The sequence below is a fragment of the Lepidochelys kempii genome, chromosome 9 (genome assembly GCF_965140285.1).
Source record: "Lepidochelys kempii isolate rLepKem1 chromosome 9, rLepKem1.hap1, whole genome shotgun sequence".
Taxonomy (NCBI): Eukaryota; Metazoa; Chordata; order Testudines; family Cheloniidae; genus Lepidochelys; species Lepidochelys kempii.
Window position 1 is genome coordinate 55925904 of NC_136388.1, and position 22719 is coordinate 55948622.

At 51.0% G+C, this 22719-nt stretch overlaps 1 protein-coding gene across 1 annotated transcript in view; it reads right to left on the bottom strand.

The window, feature by feature from the left end:
* Window positions 1–857: 857 nt before the first annotated feature.
* The window catches only part of CROCC2 (ciliary rootlet coiled-coil, rootletin family member 2), a 215380-nt gene continuing 193518 nt past the window's right edge, over window positions 858–22719 (bottom strand). Inside the window, exons 34-36 of the mRNA XM_078854217.1 lie at window positions 3407–3550; window positions 2163–2336; window positions 858–1718 (exon numbers count right to left, since the gene is read on the bottom strand). Coding sequence (XP_078710343.1) covers window positions 1635–1718; window positions 2163–2336; window positions 3407–3550 — 402 coding nt within the window. The 3' untranslated portion in view covers window positions 858–1634. The remainder of the gene's footprint in view (window positions 1719–2162; window positions 2337–3406; window positions 3551–22719) is intronic.

Here is a 22719-nt window from a genome sequence, read left to right on the forward strand (position 1 = left end):
CGGCATTGAAGGACGTGCTGCCAAAGTGCCGCCAAAAACTCTCGTAGGGGCCCCTGAGGGGCCTGGGGCAAATTGCCCCACTTGCCCCCACCTCTGGGTGACCCTGAGTATGGCTACAACGAACACACAAAACCCCAGCCAGACCCCTCAGTCCCTGGATGTGAAACACCCTGGTAGCCCTATCACAGAAAAGTCCCCCATTGCCAAATGGCCTAAATTAATTGGCTATGCATCTGTGGCCTGAGATTCGGCCACCACCAAGGGAACAGCTGTCCTCACTGCAGAGTTTCCTTTCGGCTGCAAAAGGCCTACAGTCCCCATTGTTCCAGCCACCAGTGTGGTGCAAGCTCCTCCCAGAAACCTCTCCCCACAGCAGTGCTGGCCATGCGTCAGTCAAGCATCCTGGCACAAGGGGAGATCATAGAATCATAGTATCATAGACTATCAGGGTTGGAAGGGACCCCAGAAGGTCATCTAGTCCAACCCCCTGCTCAAAGCAGGACCAATTCCCAGTTAAATCATCCCAGCCAGGGCTTTGTCAAGCCTGACCTTAAAAACCTCCAAGGAAGGAGATTCTACCACCTCCCTAGGTAACCCATTCCAGTGTTTCACCACCCTCCTAGTGATAAAGTTTTTCCTAATATCCAACCTAACCCCCGCCCCCCACTGCAACTTGAGACCATTATAGAATCATAGAATATCAGGGTTGGAAGGGACCTCAGGAGGTCATCTAGTCCAACCCCCTGCTCGAAGCAGGACCAATTCCCAGTTAAATCATCCCAGCCAGGGCTTTGTCAAGCCTGACCTTAAAAACCTCTAAGGAAGGAGATTCTACCACCTCCCTAGGTAACGCATTCCAGTGTTTCACCACCCTCTTAGTGAAAAAGTTTTTCCTAATATCCAATCTAAACCTCCCCCACTGCAACTGGAGACCATTACTCCTCGTTCTGTCATCTGCTACCATTGAGAACAGTCTAGAGCCATCCTCTTTGGAACCCCCTTTCAGGTAGTTGAAAGCAGCTATCAAATCCCCCCTCATTCTTCTCTTCTGCAGGCTAAACAATCCCAGCTCCCTCAGCCTCTCCTCATAAGTCATGTGTTCTAGACCCCTAATCATTTTTGTTGCCCTTCGCTGGACTCTCTCCAATTTATCCACATCCTTCTTGTAGTGTGGGGCCCAAAACTGGACACAGTACTCCAGATGAGGCCTCACCAATGTCGAATAGAGGGGAACGATGACGTCCCTCGATCTGCTCGCTATGCCCCTACTTATACATCCCAAAATGCCATTGGCCTTCTTGGCAACAAGGGCACACTGCTGACTCATATCCAGCTTCTCGTCCACTGTCACCCCTAGGTCCTTTTCCGCAGAACTGCTGCCTAGCCATTCGGTCCCTAGTCTGTAGCGGTGCATTGGGTTCTTCCATCCTAAGTGCAGGACCCTGCACTTATCCTTATTGAACCTCATCAGATTTCTTTTGGCCCAATCCTCCAATTTGTCTAGGTCCCTCTGTATCCTATGTCAGAGATGTCAGAGTCCGGCTTGCAGGCTGCAGAGTCACTGCTGAAAGCTGGTCCTGAATGTTGTCTTTGACTAGGTCTTACCAGGCTGGAGCACAGGGGCTATTTTGGGATCATTTCCCTGTCCGGAGCACTTGAGTGAGGTAGGACTGTCTCTTCCACACCTCCTGGCCCAACTGCTCTTTCAGCAAGTTCATCTGGGGAGCATGGAGCCATTACACTACGGAGAGGCACAGTAACACTTCCCATGTACAGCCATGGGGCTGTACAGGGATTTGCTTTATAGGGCCAGGGCATCTCTCCAAGGGAATATTGAGGCAGAAAATAATACTCTCCCTGGACCTGCCCTGGGGGGGCGGGGTCTGATTCCTGTGGCCCTTCCCCTCTGGCACTGCATGGCAGGGGTGGGAGGCTCTGAGATCAGAATGGTGCCACTCAAGTGTACAGCTCCTCTTAGCACTAGACACTTCACCAGCCATAGTACCCCACTCTGCCCCACCAGCCCCAGTCTTGCCTGACGAGGCCTCTGCATGAGCTCATTCAAATCTGGTGCCCATGTGGTGCCCTCAGCAGCAGCCAGGGCATGGCCTTCCCCATGGCTCCTTTTAAGGACGTTACAGTGGTGTGCCTAATCCCCGTACCTGATCCTCTAAGTCCTTGACACACTGCTTGTGGGCTCTCTCCCTCGACTCCAGGGACCGTTCAGCCTGGAGCTGGGTGCTGTGCAGCCTCTCCGTCTCCAGCTCTAACTGGTGCCGTGACGTCAGCTCCATCAGACACTGGGCATGTGCCCGCTCCATCTCTGTGATCTGGGCCTAGCACAGGAACATAGGGCAGGGCATCAGCCAAATCCCACTGGAACCATGTACTGGGCCATCAGGCAGTGCAGAACAAGGGTCTTGGCCCAGATGCTCCTTGTCTTTAGCCTTCCCTCGGGTCATTTCCACAGGGCAGTGCTGAGCTAGCACCATCCGTTTCCAACAGCCATGTTGGGCTCTGTGAGACCACACACGGGTACCAAAGAGCCATTTCCCCCTTTAGTGACTCTGCTCCGTTCACATGGTGCCTGACCCTTAGCTCCCCTGTGCTGGCTGCAGACAGGTCCCTGCCCTCTCTCGAAGGCCCCCTTGCAGGGCGTGGGCCAGCAAGTGGACACCTTCTCCCCAGGCTCCTTCACAGCTGCTGCCTCAGGCCTGGACCCTCTCAAAGAAGTGAGTGTCTGGGCTTCAGTGCATGGTGTCCTGCCTCCCTGTCTCTGGATCCCCTCGCTTCTCAGAGAGACTGAGTCCAAACAGCACCGTGTCCCACCAGAGCTGCTCTCTGGGGAACTCCACATGGGGGGCAGCAGGCTGGGAGGTGAGGAGAGCTGGCCCTTGTCAGCGCCTCTACCTGCCCCCAGGCCACAAGACCCCATGCACCCTGTCTCTTAGTCAGCAGAGCCAGGACAGCAATCAGAGCCCCCTGCAAGAGCAGAGAGACTTGCCCTGCCCTAACAGGAACCAGAGGATCTCCTTATCCCACCAGGCCTGGAAACTGGGAGACCCCTTTCCTGAGCACCTGGCCTCCTCCTCCTGAGCAATGGAACTGGGGAGGAAGAAGTTTCCTGGGCTGAGCCTCTTCCCAGCAGGCACCTTCCAAGTCCCTGGCCACAGATGATGCCATGGGCTATGGCTTCCTTTGGCTGGGACTCTAGGCATCCTTTGAACTCTGCTGAGCTCCTGTTTGCTCCTACCTGTCCCCTGCCTGTCCCGTCTCCCCCTGCCCATGCCCCATGTGCTCCTCTCCCTCCCTTTTCCTACTCCCATGAGCCTTCATCTCATCTCCTCACCCCAGAGCAGAGTAACCCTCTAAGGCACCCCCATTTCCTGTGACAAACCACCGTTACCAGTGGACTGACTTGCAGCTGCTCGTTCTGCCTCAGGGTGTCCTCCACCTCCTGGTGCAGACTGCTCAGTGACAGGTCCAGCTGCTTCTTCTCTGCACTGAGCTTCATGGCATTGTTTTCTTTCTTGATCGTCTCCCATTCTGCCTGTAAGGACAAGTCGCAAGGCAGGGACCTTCACCTCCCCTCTGGCACACACATGGCTCAGCAGTTCCCAGTGGGCTGGGATTTTCAAGGTCTTGGGATGATTTTCAAAAGAGCCCCACTGCCTGGCCCTACCAGCTGGCACACATAGCTGGCTTTGGCTGCCTGGAGCTGGCATGCTCCTTGAAACCAGGGTACCTTCTGGAGTGTCTGCTTGCTGAGTTCATCATTACAGCAACACCTAGAGACTGCAGCCAAGCTCAGGGCCCCACGGTGCGAGGTTCTGCACATACACATAGTCAGAGACAGTCCCTGCCTTTCAGAGCTTCCAATCTAAACAGATAACACAGAGAAAATGTGGGAGTAGAAACTGAGGCACAGAGAGGGAAAGTGACTTGTCCAAGGTCACTAGTAGATGCAGGGCTAGCACCCAGATCCCCTGCCTCCCAGTCTAGTGCCCTTTCCACTGGACCACCCTAATACCTATGAGAGCAGCTACATCAAGATGTGGAACTGAGACAGAGGACTTCTCTATCTTCCAGGATTCTGTGTTGTGGGTGAGGGCAGTGTGAGGCAGGCCTCCTTCAACAGAGGGCAGAGTGACAGCAGAGGAATCTCGGGAGGGAAACAAGGGAGTCACTGGAGGAAGCAATCTGAGGGGGAGCTGGAGGGTAGTTCCAGAAGTGAGGGAGCAGGCATGTCAAAGGCTGTGTGTAGACTGAGAAGGACAGGAGGGTGGTGAAGCACAGGAATGGGTTACCTAGGGAGGTGGTGGAATCTCCATCCTTAGAGGTTTTTAAGTTTGACTAGATGACCTCCTGAGGTCTCTTCCAACCCTAATCTTCTATGATTCTATGACTGAGATGCAGAGGAGACCTTGAGACCTGGCCAAGAAGAAGCTGGGGAAACCCTGGGGAGGGAAAAGCCAGTGGAGTGGAAAGGGCAGAGCCCAGCCTGTGGGCAGAGACAGCACATCTGAGGTGTTTGGAGGGAAAGGCGGGTGGGATCAGGAGAGAGGCAGAGTCGGGGGAATACCCCCGGAGGTAGGGAAGGACTCAGCATGATGGGATGGGGGTGTGGGGGAAGCAGTGGGATGAGGTTGATCGTGGGGAAGGCTGAGGGTTTGCAACTGAAATGGGGACACCACGCCGGTCACTATTCAGTGGAAGAAAGAGCTGTCAGGGACTGGCCTTACAGCCCAGAGCTCTGGACACAAATCAACTTCTTGGAAGTTTGTTGAGGTCTGAGTGGCCCTTGGGCAGGCGAGACCAGCAGTGGAGCAGAGCCGCATTAGCCAGGACAGTGCAGTGAATGCCTCTCCTCCAGCAGCACTTTCAGTATCTGTGCACATAGTGCATGAAGGCTGGCCAGGAAGGACCGCGCTGCAGCATTAAGTCCTGAAGGGCACAACCATCTTCAGGGCAGCATCTGGAGACTGGGCGTGGCATGGTGGTGCAAGAAGGGCTGTGTCTAGAACCTCGTGCAGCAAGAAGGCCCCCAAAGGCCCAGCGCTTGGGCGATGGTCTGCGTGGAGCCTGCTGGCTGTGCAGGGGCCTTCGTTACCAGCAGTCCCTGCCCTGCATGAACAGATAAAAGCCTCCAAACAACCAAAGGAAGGCCTGTCCCTTTAAAAAGCAATGAGCATCTCCTGGAAGAAAATGTTAAAAGGAGAAGAGAAGAAAGCAAAATCCAAAATAAATAAACGGCCACATCCGGATTTCCCCTCCTGAGACGCTACTCGAGGGTTTTATGAGTTCGATATGAATTACCCTCCCTGGCCATTTACAGCTGATCTTCTGGAACTCATTAGCTGTCCTGTCCCGCCCCCCAGCCCAGGGGAAGAGGTTGAGCACAGGGAATAAAGGGGCACCATGTAAAAGCGATTTCATGCTTGCTGAGACTCTCATACAGCCTATAATGTTGCTTTTCCACAACAGAAAAATATCACATTTCCTTTCATCCTAGTTTCTGCAGCTAGAAAATCCATTTAGATGCCTGATGGACAATCCCTATTCAGTCCAAGCTCAGCCAGCAAAGGCATACCTGGCTTTTCTGCCTCTCTGGCAGATCCAGAGCAGAACATTTCCTATCCTCTGCCTCTGGGAGCATGTGTTTTCGAGGATCCCAGTTCAGGCATTCCCTGCTAGCTAACACTAAGACATTAGACAACAAAACATACTTTTATATAGAATTCTTTATAGAGAGCCCCACCAAACCCTCTGCAGGGGGAACTGGATAGCTCAAAGGGTGAGTAATGGCCTCTAGTGCCTTGTACTTCTAGAATGATGGTTTGAACTCAACCTGGAACAGCTGTGATCTAGGGAGAGGTGAGAGAGTCCAGCCTCAACAAGGTAACTTATCCACATAATTCTCACCCTGGAACACAAAACTCTGCTAATGTTGCAGGTCAAGATGGCCCCAAATCCAGGTGTTTTCTATCCCAACAGCTGTCTAGTGACAATAGTCCTTCCTTCTCCAAGGGTGCAACCCAGCATTGAAGATGGCTGCTCTTGGAATGGCTTCCACAGCAAGAAATATTATTGCGTGATTGGATTGTTTTTCCTTTCCTTGCTGATATTTCTTGAGATTTCAAATGCAAACCCCAGGGGGTTTGATCATTATAACAACTTCTTTAGCACTGAAAGGGCCCAACTAGGACATGCAGAGAACAGCTACAGCAGTGAAAAGGAGCAAGCAAGGACAATGAAGCTGGTGTGCTGAAGTCATGCGTGCTGCCCACTAACACGTCTGCACATATACCTTTTTCCCTTCTCCATCCAAAGGCTGCTTGGCTCCACCTCTGGAGTGGGAACCAGGAGTGACAATTCAACAGAATGCATGCAAATGTTCAAAAGGAGCCCATTGCTGGATTGCAACATTAGGATACACTTGCAGAGTTACTGGACTGGATTGATGATTCCTTCTTCCCTAGGAATCTTACTGCTTGGATTTGATCATTCATGACAAATGAAGTTTAATTTAAAATGTCTGAAATGATCTTTGAGGAGGATTTTACTTCTCCCTTATTTTCATTTCTTATGTACTGTTTTGTATAATCACCCTGCAGCAGAGTGCAAGCCTTCCCTGGAGATCAACTGGCAATCCCAGGGAAGGACTGCACTGTGATGCAGGCACGCACTGGCATTAAACAAGATATGAAAAAGGCACCAGCTCTCACCATCTTGCTTTTCTTCCTCTACAGCTTCATTTATGCTCCTTCTAGCACTCTCAGGAGTGTATTGTAGTCACTCACACAGATCCTAGCCAATTAACTATGGAAGGGGTACAGCTTAGTGGGGCAGAAGGGTTTTGTGGTTAACACACTGACTTTAGCCTCAGGAATACTGGGTTTGAATCCCAGTTCTGCTATGTGAGATATGGAGCAAGTCACCTAATCTGTCTTTGTGCCTCAGTTCTCATGGGGATAATGTATCTTCCTTTCTCCCACTCTTTGAGTATTTCAATTGTACACTCTTTAGTGCAGCAATTGTCCTTTACAATGGATGAGTACAGCACCCAGTATGATGGGGTGCCAATCTCCTTTGGGACAGAAGGGAACTACTGCAATAATGAGCTGTGAACAGAGGACTAATAGTCTTTTAGCCAGCATTGGCACTTGTATCATGAAGTGTTGTGTATCTTGACTTTCCTGCACATTATTTCTGAGTTTGCATAAGGGGAACTGGAACGTAGTCATGATAAAGAGTGGAAGATACAGTATTCATCACATTCTCCTCTTCTCCCTCTCAGTGATAATGAAGAACAACTTGATTAGTTCAGTATGGACCTCTGAAATAGATCTCTATCTGACAGTATCACCAGAATTGTATTGGACACTCCCTGGAGCCGGGAAATGCCTTGTGACTTTTGGCTCAGAGCGGGATGTTTAAACGACTGTTCTGGAACTTTGTTTTCACACTGTCCCTTTGTGACGCTCTATACCTCGGGGGAACACCCTACACCCCCATGTTCATCTTTATAAAATGATTGTGTGGTATCCAATGCAAAGTTTGTCATGTTGGGTGTCTTTGGAAGGCTCATAATGCACTGAGCATGGTTGTTATAGTAATTGTTACAGTAATGTTATAGTAAGATTATAGGTTGTAATTTCATGTATATAGTTATGAGGCTGAAAATGTATCCTCATGGTTTAAAGCAAGCCCATGCAAAAACTCTCCAAGAACTGAGAGGCAGTTCACACCTCAACAGGGCATGGATGGGATAAACCCAGCCCAGCCTCACAGGAACAATGAACACTGGCTTAGGCAGCAACAAAAGAATCTGTCAGACCGTCGAGGGAGTCACCCCCTTCCTTTGGGACTGCGATGAGGTAATGCTCACCTGACTCTGAAGGGGAGGAGTGGGGCAAAGCCAAGAGGAAAGAAAGGACATGATAAAAGGGAGAGACATTTTGCCATGCTCCCTCTCTTCCACCTACATCTACAGACACCACCACCACCAAGCAACTGAACCACTGATCAAAGGGGAGAACCTGGCTGAAGAGCCAGCCTGTAGTGAGAAGCATCTAAGTTTGTAAGGACATTGAAAGTGTTAAGATCAGCTTAGAATGTGTTTTGCTTTTATTTCATTTGACCAAATCTGACTTATTATGCTTTGACTTATAATCACTTAAATCTACCTTTATAGTTAATAAATCTGTTTATTCTACCTGAAGCAGTGCATTTTGTTTGCAGTGTGTCAGAGACTCCCCTGGGGAGAACAAGCCTGGTACATATCAATTTCTTTGTTAAATTGACAAACTTATATAAACTTGCAGCGTCCAGTGGGCATAACTGGACACTGCAAGATGGAGGTTCCTAGGGTTGTTTCTGGGACCAGAGATATTGGCTAGTGTCATTTGCTTGCAAGTAGCTGGGAGCAGCTTACATGCCAGAGGCTATGCATGAACAGCCCAGGAGTGGGGGTCCTCACAGCAGGGTGGGGTAAGGCTGGCTCCCAGAGTCAAGGATTGGAGTGGCCTAGCAGATCACCGGTCCAGATTACACCAGAGGGGAGCGTCATACCCTTAGAATCCCGATGATGCACAAATGCAATGTATGCCGACAGGAATTCAGCAGATTCAGCAGCCCACTCCCACCCCACAATCTACAGCTGATTTTGCAAAAGGAAACCAAATGGGTGGCTCAATCCTCTGCAGAGCAGCACGTCCAAATCACAACTGCACACACACACGCCCATTTGCGAAGAAAACCAGGACAATGGTCTGACTACCTTGTATGAATTAAACTCCTTACTACAGTAAATGGAAAGCAGTGACACAGTTAGGGAAACAGCTGTTGGACACAGCCAGAAGTGAGTTCCTTTGGGTCAAATTCTGGACCTGACGCAAAGCCCAAGGAGCTGGACTGTATGTTGGGAAGGTGTGGTAGGAAGAAATCCTTCCCCACATCATGGAGATGATCCATGGTAGTTATCTCTGGCCTCCCCTTCTTCAGGAGGGAGAGCCTAGCAGATCTGCATCACTCTTTCCTTAGCCTCCCCCCTCCTTCCCATACACTGAGAGCTTCCATGGAGCTGTTCTGGGCCCCCATCCAGGGCTCTCCACATCGGCCCCACCCGACACAGTCACCTGATCTGTGAGATGGGAGCGGGGAGGAGAGCAGAGGGGGTGTGAATTGCTGACTCCTTCCACTTAATGCTCCTAGCAAAACCTTAATCCACACCCTGCAGGACATGCTTGTGTCCAGTCCATCAGGTACAGAGTTTATTTGCTAGAGCCATCCTGATCTTACTCAGAAGTCATCTACTACAGGACAGGCCCAAAAAGGAAAATAACAGAACACCACTGGCCATCACATACAGCCCCCCAGCTAAAACCTCTCCAGCACATTATCAATGATCTACAACCGATCCTGGAAAACGATCCCTCACTCTCACAGAGCTTGGGAGGCAGGCCAGTCCTCACTTACAGACAGCCCTCCAACCTGAAGCAAATACTCACCAGCAACTACACACCACACCACAGAAACACTAACCCAGGAACCAATCGCTGTAGCAAACCTCATTGCCTACTCTGTCCCCATATCTACTCTAGCGACACCATCAGAGTACCCAGCCACATCAGCCACACCATCAAGGGCTCATTCACCTGCACATCTACTAATGTGATATATGCCATCATGTGCCAGCAATGCTCCTCTGCCTTGTACATTGGCCAAACTGGACTGTCCCTAAGTAAAATAATAAATGGACACAAATCGGACATCAGGAATGGTAACATATAAAAGGCAGTAGGAGAACACTTCAATCTTCCTGGACATTCTATAACAGATTTAAAAGTAGCTATATTTGAACAAAAAAACTTCAGAAACAGACTTCAAAGAGAAACTGCAGAACTAAAATTCATTTGCAAATTTAACACCATTAATTTGGGCTTGAATAGGGACTGGGAGTGGCTGGCTCATTACAAAAGCAGTTTTGCCTCTCCTGGAATTGACACCTCCTCATCAATTATTGAGAGTGGACTACATCCACCCTGATCGAATTTGCCCTGTCAACACTGGTTCTCCACTTGTGAGGTAACTCCCTTCTCTTCATGTGTCATTATATAATGCCTGCATCTGTAATTTTCACTCCATGCATCTGAAGAAGTATTTTTTTACCCACAAAAGCTTATGCCCAAATAAATCTGTTAGTCTTTAAGGTGCCACCGGACTCCTTGTTGTTTTTGTGGATAGAGACTTACATGGCTATCCCTTGATACTTACTCTTATTAGTGACTTCTTCTCTTAAGAGACCACCCCAATGTCTCCCTACATGTACTGGGCGAACTCGGCTCTAAGTCACGCTCGCCTCAGTCAGAAGTAACTCCATGGATTTCAGTGAAGTGACACCAGAGCTCCATGAGTGCAACTGGGAATGTTGAGTATAGATCTGTTCCATCTTTATTACCAGATCTCCACTATTAAGTAACCAAGCCCTTCAGCAGTTGCTTCCAACAGGTATTTTATTGCCTGTTCTGTTCCTGTACAGCTCTATGGAAACCCTCAATAGAGAAAATGTTAAAAGAAACAGTTCCCCTTTTCTCACCAAGTCCCAGACTCTGACACACCATGTTGGCTAATATCAAGGTATTCCTAAAGGGAAATTTTCCTCACCTGTTCATCTTCTTTCTTTGAGATCGTCTAAACCAGTGGTTATTGTTCCTCCCAACCAAATATTTGGATTGGTACAGCAGATCAGAGAGAATTTCCCCCTCCTAATAAAGCCCCAGATCAGAACAGATCTGGGGCCTGATTTTTACTCACGTTATCCATGCAGTTGCAAGCAAAACACATGCTCTCTTGTGCATGTAGGTTGTGTGTGCACTTAGCACAACTGCATGCGTCGGAGAGGTAGTAATGCCTATTTCGCACATGTAGTTACCAACTCTGCATACCCTTTTGGGGTGGCAAAGCATTTTTACGATTCCAACTGTGCATTGAACATTGGCTCCTACGCTTTCCTTACACAGTGTTAATGCTACAGCTTGTTGATTCGTAAGATGCTCCAAATGAGGCACTGGCTGCCACATTAAACAAAGATATGGATGTCCCCGATGGAGAGGCTAACATCAGGATAGTCGCCCCTTTCAGGCTGTCACTAACCTCTGAACAGGAGCTCCCACTGCTTCCTGTGGCATCTGTGGGGTCAGTTGCATCATTCTGCCAGGCAGCTCTCAGTTTCTGTTAAGGCCCAGTTTATTTGAACAGACCCGGGAATCACAGGGTCATTGGAGCAGGGGCAGCAATGCCAAGGAAACATTCACTTCCAGAGCAGGACAATCTGTTCTGCCTCTCCCTGGGGAGAAGCTTTAAACTCTGGATTCATGGGGACACTCACAGGGGAACCCATGGGGCCAAGCTGGCTGCATTGTCCAAGCAGAATGGAGCGGGAAGCAAGGCTGCCCTGGGGGTTAGTTCAGCCAATGCCCAATTTGTGAGGCCCTCCTGGATTCCTTGAGGGTTCTTGATGCTGGAAAAGGGAGACAGCTTCTCTGGAGGCAACGAGAATGTTCAGCACCAGGTTTCAGAGTAACAGCCGTGTTAGTCTGTATTCGCAAAAAGAAAAGGAGTACTTGTGGCACCTTAGAGACTAACCAATTTATTTGAGCATGAGCTTTCGTGAGCTACAGCTGTAGCTCACGAAAGCTCATGCTCAAATAAATTGGTTAGTCTCTAAGGTGCCACAAGTACTCCTTTTCTTTCAGCACCAGGATCTCTCAGTCCTGGGCTTCCCTACTTTGCCTCACCAACAAGAGCATGAACCTGCTGCTGGAAAACCACCGGTCGCTGAGTTAGATGGGGTGGAGTCAGACTCATGGCCAGGTTTTTGGTTTGCTGAAGGGTCTTTGCATCACTAGGGGAAACACATTCTTAGAGGTCCTGGGGTTATGTAGGGGCCGCTGTAGCACCACTAAGCCACCTCCTTGCATGAGAGGCATGGCTAGGGATGAGGGGCATGGCTCCTGCTGATCCCTGGACAGCACAGTGCTCCCTACTGGCTGCTGTTAGCCAGTGTAGTTCACAGAAGTCCAGGCTGGAACAGTTTTGAACAGCCTCTGATCCCTTTTGTTTGGAGTTGTCAATATAACATCAGCACCCAGACTGTGCCCAGCTTTGGCAAATCACAGTGAGCTCATGGGCTGCTCTGACTTTACATCAACTAGAGCCCTTTGCAGCCATCCTCACCTTTCATATCTTGACTGTGCAGATCAAGGCAGAGTGTTGCATTCTGAGACCTGCAGTGCCAGATCCCCAGGTGATGTAAATGGGTGTAGCTCCATTGGGGTCAATGGGTCAGATTCCTAGCTGGCATAAATGGGCATAGCTCTGCTGATGACAATGAGACAGATCCGCAGAGGGTGTCAATCAGCATAGCATCCCTGAAGTCAGTGAAGATTGACATTCATGGAGGCTCTGGCTGGAAGTCTCTGTGAGCTGCCCTGGTGTGTCTGAGAGGAGAGTAGCTGCAGGGCCCAGGCTGTGTTTGCTCAGCGGCTCATCACAATCACTTGACAGTGGCAGGTTTCCCCACCCCATGCCCTGCCTGTCCTTCCTCCTCCTGTGAGGGAAGGTGTTTCCCTTTGCAAGGCATAGTGCCTTTCTTCTCCAAGGCTCCCAGTCAAAGTCCAGTGCTTCACACTCCCTGGCCCAGCTTCTCCTGGTGGAGCACGGCAAACAGCTGGCCTACTGGAGGATCACCCCAGGGTGGGCATCCTTAGGTGGTGCAGAATTGACAAAATGTCTCTATGCCAGCCCACCTCCCTGTGGCCAGCACTGGAGATGGTGCCAGGGCATCCTTGCACCCCAGTGGTCCACAGCTGTTGCTTAGGCCCCTTCAGACTATTGGCAGCTGGTGCAGGTTAAAGCAGCCCTCACAGGGACCATCCCAATGCACAGCCAGCCCAGGGTCAGGGGGTGTGCAAAGGTGATGCAGTCCACTCGAGTTATGCCATGTGAATCTCATCTGCAGCTGAGGAGCTGGGCTGTATGGATATAAATATCGATAGTGTGTAGCCATTTCTGAGGTAAAGGAAACGGCCGATCAGCAGACAAGCATGCTGTGCAGCACTGGATGAAAGGGAAAATTTGGCCCTATGGCAAACCCATCCTCTTATGGGAAGAGCCATGAGATGACGTCTCACAGCACACAGCCGATGCTCATAGCACACAGGTAAGGACCTGTGATTGCCTCCATCTTTCAGACAGGCAAATTGAGACACAACACAAAGAGCTGCACACAGCTCTGTGTGCTGTGATCAAGTTCAGAAACCATCAAACTGGTTGGAAATGAAACAATAAAAACTATGAAACCATCAAAAAAGAGAGTTCTGAATGAAACAATGTGTGTGTGTGTTTGGGGCAAGCAGGGGAAAGGAATAGCAGCTGATTAAAGAGACAGATACTTTTAGACACCAATCTTTTTGGGTAGAGGGGTCAAAAGTCAATCTGAAACTACTTGTATTAAATTTAGAAGACGGCTTTAGCACATGGTTTGGATTTTGCTTCCCCCATCACTAAAGCTAATTAGGCCAATCCCAGAGAGCCCCTGCTGATACCGAACACATGCGTGACACAAATTACTCCTTCGAACTGGAATCAGTGCCTCAGAGTGGAACATTAGCTCCCTCTTTAAGCAGGAGAAGAAATCAGGTAACCAAGAGGTGTGCACATGTATGTGTGTGCATGCGTGTGTGCTTATGCATTTGTGTTTGTGAGAGTTTTGGAGGAGACTACATTTGAATGAAGAGTTTTGAACTCGTTATCTGGACTACATTCAAAGAATGTGAGAGCAATAATCATGTACATAAATGCAAGTGGTGGGAAGTGACTGGATAGGGGCCAAGAAAACAAAGGTTACTGGAACACACAGCCAGCGATCTCTCTCTCCCACTCACAGGATTCTGCTTGGGCTTTTGTGTTCACATGGTTATTTCTATTCCATGTTATGTGACTGTGGGAATGCAGAGAGTCTGACTCTCCTCTCTCTCACAGCAGTCTGTCTCCACTGATTTCAATCGGCAGAGATGGAAGGGAAAGCTCACATCTATACTACACTATGGCTCTGATTCAGGAAAGTGCTTAAGCATGTGCTTGACTTCAGTGGGATTTGAGCACATGCTTAATGTTAAGTAGTGCTTTGCTGAATTGAGATGCTTTCCTGATGCTGGGTCTATATGCATGAATATACATTGTCAGAGGCAAATGTGTGTGTATGTCTGTAATATCTCTACCTACCTATCTAGAAATATGATTGTGCACACAAACAGACATGACATGATCCAAGGCAAGTGTGTGTATGTATATGATCAGTGGGGTCCATTGGCACAGCTTTTTTGACTAACAAAGCCAGGCTGATTTACACCAGCTGAGGATCTGCTCCCATGTCTGTACGCTGGTGAACACGCACATCTGCACACAAATCAGAACGAAGAAGACAACCCTTTCTCCTTGCACTCCACCTTGTATTCTCACTCAGACTCTTTGCAGATCAGAAGGGTTGGATTTCTCCCTCCCTTTGCACTAGTGGACATGATGATGCAAAGGGCAGGAGAATGCAGAATGAAGCCTGCTCTCTGGATGTATATGCTGGTAAATGCACCACTGGCAGGTTCTCATCACTTGTTTTACTGACCATTTATACTCCAGTAGTGCCCAGAGGTCCTGGCCAAGCTCAGGGCCTCGTGTGCTGTGTAGACAAATGATGAGGAATACCCCAGAGGACAGGAGTGAATGATGCAGCTGATGGGGAAAGCCAGGGTTTGGGGCTGGAGGAAGCAACTTTGCAGATGGAGAGAGGAGCCCAGGAGTCCAGTCTGGAAGGGAGGGAATCAACAAGTGAGTCAGAAAAAGGAAGGGGCTCTGGAGCAGGGGACTGAGAGCAGTAGAAAGGTCATGGACATGGATGGGATGCAGCTCATAACAACGCTGGGTGAAGGGGTGGGTGCTGGGGGCACCAGAGCAATGAGGCAGTGGTTGAAGAGAGGGGCCATGGAAGGTGCAAGGTCAGAGATGGAGCAATACTACAGGGAGAGCAAGGTGGAGCAAGTGGCCCTTTAGCTGAGCAAGGGCTCGAGGAGGCGGGGGGTTAGCGAGTGGGAGGGGACACCAGAGTGGAAGCTGGAGTCACTGAGGACAAGGTCAGGGATTCAGAAGAGAGCCAGGACTCCAGGTCTAAGAGGAAGGTACTTTGGGAGGGTCTGGTGCATGGTAGCTGGCAGATGGGGGATGAGAGAAGAACTGAACAGTGTTGTACTACTGGGGAGGAGAAAGGTGGGGAGCAGCAGGAGGGGGAGGGGTGGAGCTTTTGACCCACCTGCCTCCTATAGACCTTCACTGACTTTGCTGCTTGTATTTCTTTTCATAGATCCCTATGAATGGGCCAGATCCCCAGATGAGGTCAATCAGCTGAGCTCCACTGACCTCTTTGGGGGTCTCACTGATTTCTCCACTGAGGATCCAACCCTGGACATTGCTAGTATCATGCAGGCTGTGCACGAGTGTCTGCAGATGGAATACACAGCTCCAGGCCTGAGACAGCTTGTGCCTGTTTGCATTCTTGTGCGTCATTGCATGTGTCCAATTTAACATCCGTTGGTGTCTTCACAACTTTCCCTACAGTACCTTGCTGAGGGTCTTCTTCAGGGCAGAATTGTCCTGCTTCAGCTCAAAGACTGATTGCTCCAGCTCCTTGTTCTCCCCTTCTAGGTGGGCTACAGTTCTCTGCAGTGTCAGCAGTCTCTCCTGGAGAATGTTGTTCTCATCCTGCATGTTGTGCAGCGATGCTATAGCCTCCTGCTCACTCTGCTGCTGACGATGGACTATCTGTGACATACCCAAGAGATGGACTGTAAGGTTTTGGGGACAGATCCCCAGCTGGGGTAACACTGCTGCATCAGGTTGGGGAAGGTGGGGGCTTTAAGGAATTCTTATGCCTAGTGAGAGTTCAAATCCAGGCACCAGCTGAACAGAGCAGTTGCATTTCAGAGTTAATAACAGTGTGATGCCTGTACCTCTGTGCTCTACTCTTACAGGAAGCAACTATAAGAGTCAGACTCCTTAGAATAGTGACATGTAGGCCTATGATTTACAGACAACATTTTCAATGTCATGTGCCTAAAGCTAGGCACCAAAAGCCATAAGTAGGCACCTAAATTAATGGAATGATTGCTATGGGAGCTAGGCCCACGGGAAATGGGCTGGGTGCCTAGGTCTGAAAAAAGTTGGCCTACTCTTTTTTGGAGCAGATATCTTCTATCTGTAAAATTGCCCCTGGCACCTGGCAATACTGGAACCCGACATTCACCAGGCCAGCCTCTTGGTAATGATAGCATCTATGATCCAAGCGGTGAGTGTTTCATCACATGTCAGGTCTGGTGAATATAGGCTTATTGGGATATTCAAAATGGTTAAAGAGTTAAGGTTAAAGATACAGGGCCAGCTCTTGGCTGATGCAAAGCAGTGTGGCTCCATTGAGTTGTGCAGCATACACAGTTGTATTTCACTGTTCCAAGTAACATGGCAAAATGGCTATTGGTAGGCTACAAACTTCACAGCAGACTGCTGTGCTACATGTCACATGCGAAGGGACACCCTGTCATGAAATGGATCATGCGGCACAGGAGAACGAGATGCCGCCCAACCTGTCTCCAGGCTCATTTTGTCACCTCAGTTTGGGAGGTGATGCATTTTCACACACTATTAGGCTGAGGAGGCCAACCCTTCTTTGGGATTGGTGCTGTGCAGATTGAGGCTGGTGTAAAGTGATGCAGCCACAGGAGGAAAAAATGGTTACTCACCTCTCGTAACTGTTGTTCTTTGAGATGTGTTCCTCACATCCATTCCAATTAGGTGTATGCACGCTACGTGCACAGTTGTCGGAAAGTTTTCCCCCGAGCAGCACCCGTCAGGTTGGCTGTGGAGCTCCCTGGAGTGGTGCCTTCATGGCGCTCAATATATGATGACACTGCCGACCCGGTGCCTCCTCAGTTCCTTCTTGCTGGCTACTCCAATAGAGGGGAAGGCCGGTGGGTTTGGAATGAATATGAGGAACACATCTCGAAGAACAACAGTTACGAGAGGTGAGTAACCGTTTTTTCTTCTTCGAGTGATTGCTCATAACCATTCCAATTAGGTGACTCCCAAGCCGTACCCAGGCGGTGGGGTCGGAGTTAAGGAAACGCTGATTGTAGAACCACTCTACTGAAAGCTGCGTCGTCTCTGGCGTGCCGGACGATGGTGCAGTGAGAAGTGAAGGTATGCATCGAGGACCAAGTCGCTGCCCTGCAGATTTCTTGGATCGGGACCTGGGCCAGGAATGCAGCTGATGAGGCCTGGGTCCTAGTGGAGTGTGCTGTGAGAGCTGAGATTGGCACTCAGGCCAGTTCATAGCACGTGCGGATGCAGGACAAGATCGAGGAGGATGTTCTTTGAGATGAGACTGGGAGTCCTTTCATCTGGTCTGCCACCGCTATGAACAGCTAGCTTGATTTTCTGAATGGCTTAGAGCACTCGATGTAGAAAGCTAGTGCTCTTCCAACATCAAGGGAGTGTAGCTGCTGCTCCCAGGTACTGGCATGAGGCTTAGGGTAAAAGACAGGCAGAAAAATGTCCTGGCTGGTGTAGAAGTGCGATACTACCTTGGGAAGGAAGGCCGGGTGTGGCCTGAGTTGCACCTTATCCTTGTGGAAAACCATGTAAGGTGGTTCAGAGGTGAGGGCCTTTAGCTCAGACACCCTCCTCGCAGACGTAATGGAAACCAGGAAAACTACCTTCCAAGACAGATACAGGAGAGAGCACATCACTCGTGGTTCGAATGGGGGCCCCATGAGCCTGGAGAGGACCAGGTTAAGGTCCCATGCAGGGACAGGCTGCCTGATCTGAGGATGTAGGCGCTCCAAACCTTTGAGGAAGTGACGAACCATATGGTTGGCGAAGACAGATCGACCAGATGCTCCTGGGTGGAAGGCCGAGATAGCAGCGAGGTGTACCCTTATGGAAGATGCCGCCAGGCCTTGCTGTTTCAGATGTAGGAGGTACTCTAAGATGAGGAGTACTGGTACCTGGAGGGGGTGTGTGCGACGCTGGTCACACCAACACAAGAATCTTTTCCACTTTGCCAGATACGTGGCTCTAGTGGAGGGCTTCCTGCTGCCAAGGACCTTCCTTACTCGTTCTGAGCACAGAAGTTCCATGGGGTTCAGCAATGAAGCTTCCAAGCCATGAGGTGGAGGGATCGTAGGTCGGGGTGACAGAGGTGACCATGGTCCTGAGTAAGTCGGGGAGGAGATGTAACATGACTGGTGTGTCCACTGACAGCTCCAGTAGTGTGGTGTACCAGTGCTGGCGAGCCCACACTGGAGCTATCAGAATTACCTTTGCCCCTCCCTGCGGACCTTGAGCAGGACTTTGTGCATAAGAGGGAATGAGGGAAAGGCATAGAGCAGGCGACCTCTCCAGGATAGCAGAAATGCGTCTGTGAGGGAGCCTGGGCTGCAACCCTGGAAGGAGCAAAACATTGGGCACTTCCTGTTGTGTCGAGTGGCAAACAGGTCAACCTGGGGAAACCCCCAATCTTTAGAAGACGAGGTGTATGACATCCAGTTGGATGGACCACTCGTGAGTGTGGAAGGACCTGCTGAGCCAGTCCGCCAGCATGTTCTGAACTCCAGGTAGAAAGGATGCTTCCAGGTGAATGGAGTGGGCTATGCAGAACTCCCACAGATGAAGGGCTTCCTGGCACAGGGGAGAGGAACGAGCTTCCCCTTGCTTGTTGATGTAAAACATGGCGGTGGTGTTGTCCATTAGAACTGCTATGCACTGGTCTTGCAGTCGGGCCTGGAAGGCCTGGCAAGCAAGGCACACCGCCCTCAGCTCCTTGACATTGATATGTAGGGAGAGCTTATCCTATGACCACAGGCCCTGTGTCTGGAGGTCCCCCTGATGCGCCCCCATCCCAGAGCTGATGTGTTCATAACCAGGGACAAGGAAGGTTGAGGGTTGTGGAAGGAGACTCCTCTGCACACCGCTAGGGGGTCAAGCCACCAGCGAAGGGACGTGAGGATCTGCCCTGGCACCTTGACCCCTGAATTCAAGCTGTCGCACCTCGGGCAGTAGACCAAGGCGAGCCATGCCTGCAACAGTCTGAGCCGCAGCCTACCATGCCAGGTCACTTAAGTGGAAGAAGCCATGTGGCCGAGGAGACTCAGGCACCCCCTTGCTGTTGAGGTTGGGAATTGCTGGAGGCTTTTAATTATGTCCGTGATGGCTCAGAATCGGGACTCCGGTAGAAGTGCCCACGCCTGGACCAAGTCTAACGCTTCTCCAATGAATTCTATTCTCTGGGTCGGTTCCAGGGTCGACTTCCCCAAGTTGAGGAGGAGAACCAGTCACTCAAACATGACCTGACCAAACGGATTTGAGTCTGCACCTGCGCCCTGGTCCGGCCCCTGAGCAGCCAGTCATCGAGGAGGGGTATATCTGCACCTGCTGGTGATGGTGGAAAACAGCCACAATCAACATGCACTTGGTGAACATTCAGGGGGCTGTTGAGAGGCTGGATTGTAGGGCAGCAAATTGATAATGTTTGTGGTTGACCACAAAGCGCAGGAAGTGCCTGTGTGCTGGACGGATTGCTATATGGAAGTACGCATCCTTCATGTCGAGGGCAGCATACCAGTCTCCCAAATCCAGGAAGGGGATAATAGTGCCCAGGGAGACTATGGAGAACTTCAACTTTACCATGAATTCGTTGAGCCCACGCAGGTCTAGGATGGGTCTGAGACCCCCTTTGGCCTTGGGGATTAGGAGGTATCGGGAGTAGAATCCCTTGCCCTTTAGCTCCTGAGGAACCTCCTCCACCACTCCCATGGCAAGGAGTGCCTGCACCTCCTGGAAAGGAGGTGCGAGGGAGGATAGGAGCAGAACTGGAGACAGTATTCTGCTTCCACCATGCGGAGGATCCAGCAGTCTGAGGTTATTTGGGATCAGGCATGGCAGAAGTGGGACAAACGATTCAAAAAGGGTGGGGAAGGATCTGGCAATGAGTCTGGTGCGCTGTCCTCCGACATCCCTTTAAAAGGCTTGCTTGGAACCCGACGATGGTTTGTTTGGGCCCTGGCCTTGTCTGGAAGGGGGTTGGAAGGCTTCCTTCTGCCCTTCCTGCCCCTTTGTCTGTAAAAGTCCAGCCTCGGCCGAGGAGGGTAGGAATGCTGCTGCAGCTGTTGGGGCTTGAACTGCTTCCGTGGGTTGCTGGGGTGTGCATACCCAAGGATTTCAAAGTAACCCTTGAGTCTTTTAGGCTATGCAGCCGAGAGTCAGTCTGCTCCATAAACAGGACCGCCCCATCAAAAGGCAGGTCCTGCATTGTCTGCTGAACCTTGGGTGGTAGGCCCGAGGCTTGCAACCATAAGGTGTGCCTCATGGCAATACCTGAGGACAAGGTGCACGCTGCTGAGTCCGCAGAGTCCAGTAAGGCCTGTAAAGAGGTCCGTGCCACCGCCCTGCCCTCCTCTACTATGGCCCCAAACTCCTCCCTGGACTGAGTTGGCACAAGCTCCTGGAACTTGAGCATCAGGTTCCAGGAGTTGAAGTTATATCGGCTCAGAATTGCTGGCTGGTTGGCAATCCTGAGCTGGATCCCCCCGACCCCCGTAGAGTACACTTTACGCCCAAACAAGTCCAGGAACTTGGCCTCCTTGGACTTGGGTGCTGGGGCCTGCTGCCCCTGCCTCTCTTTCTCATTTACAGCCACAACCACCAATGAACAGGGCTGCGGGTGCGTAAAGAGGTATTCGTACCCCTTTGAGGGCACAAAGTACTTCCTCTCAATGCCCTTGGCTGTGGGAGGGATGGAGGCCAGAGTCTGCTAGATAGTCTTGGCATTGGCCTATATAATTTTGATGAGGGGCAGAGCCACCCTTGAAGGACCTTCTGGGGCTAAAATGTTGACCACTGGGTCTTCTGACTCCACCACCTCCTCAGCTTGCAGGCCCATGTTGAGTGCCACCCTGCACAGAAATTCCTGGTGGGTGCAGCTGTCTACAGGAGGCGGTCCAGAGATGGAACTGCCTGCGATGGCCTTGTCTGGGGAGGAGGATGAAGAGGCTAATGGGGGAACAGGGTTCTCCTGCCCCTCCTGCTCATCAGGAGCCTGACAACCTGTGTCACTGGTAGCCCCAGGCTCAGGAACTGGAGTTGGAGTTGGTTCTAAGTGGAGACAGGGGCATGGCCCTTCAGCACCCCTAAGGGTGGGGCGACTGGCTGAGGCCTCTGCCACCCTTGGTTCAGAGGTGGCCAATTGGGAACCTTTAGACTGGGTGCCGTGGGCCTGGTGGTACACCCATGGGATCCAAAATGGCCACTGTGCTGGTCCCTGCCACTGTGCAGGCCATGGTCCTGCCCCCACCTCAGAGTGTCCATGGCCAGACTGGTGCTGGTCCTGCTCCAAATACCTAGATCCCACCTCCGAGTATGAGCACTGGGATTGGGACTGCAAGGGCCAGGGTGGAGCCAAGTGGCGCTGAGCTGGGGAGCGGTGCCGCGACCTGGAGCTACGCGGGGTCGTCAAGCAGCATCGGGACCATTGCCAGGTCCAGGACCTGCTTTGTGAAGGAGACTGACGTGCAGATCGGTGTCACGAGTGGGAGCGCTGGCGTGACCTGGAGCGGTGCCACGATTGCGAGCAGTGCTGGTACTCCGAGTGGTGCTGGGACTCGATCAGCGGTGCCAACCGCTGGATCATTTCTGGTTTGCCTTGAGATGGCACCATACGATGCGGTACTGGAGGCTAGGCGCGAATCCTCGGCGCTGTCATGGTGATGAGGTCCCTCGCTGCCACAAAGGTGTCTGGAGTGGATGGCAGCTCCAACTCCTCGATGATGTGGGTGGGGGAGTCCAATGGCACTGGACTCGACAGTCCCCCTTGCGGGGCCAAAGTCAACGGTGCCGTCTCCACAGGCTTCGGCACTGGGTGCTCCTCACAGGGACGCACCCCACTGGCCGGCTCCAGAGGGGTAGGCCTCTGGGACAGAGAGCCACTCCTCCCTTGTTTATGGTGCCACATATGCACCAGGGAGTGGTGCCAGGTCGATCCTGCCAGTTTCAGTGCCAGGGAGTGGCAGTTTGCAGTTCTCTGCTACAGTCTATCCGCGGTGTCGCTTCCACCACTGCTGCTGGGGCACTACGCACCGAAGAACTTGGTGCTGGGTCCTGCAGCGCCGAAGGAGGCTGAGGGCTAAGTGTCGCCTCCATAAGGAGCTGCTTAAGGCAAAAGCCTCACGCCTTTTTGGTTCTGGGTAGAAGCCCCTTACAAATCCTGCACCAATCAGTTTGGTGAGCCTCCTCCAGACACTTCAGACAAACGTCGTGAGGGTTGCCCATTGGCATGGGCTTGGAGCAGGACTTGCAGGGCTTGAACCCCTGGGACTTGGGCATGAAAGCCCTCCCAAGAGAAAGCAGTCAGGATAGAGGGTAAACCCCCCAAGCCCAACTGCTACAAACTACTACTAAAATAAACTAAATACAAAGATATAAGAAACAACAAGAAAAACAAGAGCTAAGGAAACATGGAGAACTTGCTAAGCAAGACGCCACAGTTCCAATATCCGTCACTGGCGGTAAGAAGGAACTGAGGAGGCACCAGGTCGGCAGGGTCATATATTGAGTGCCATG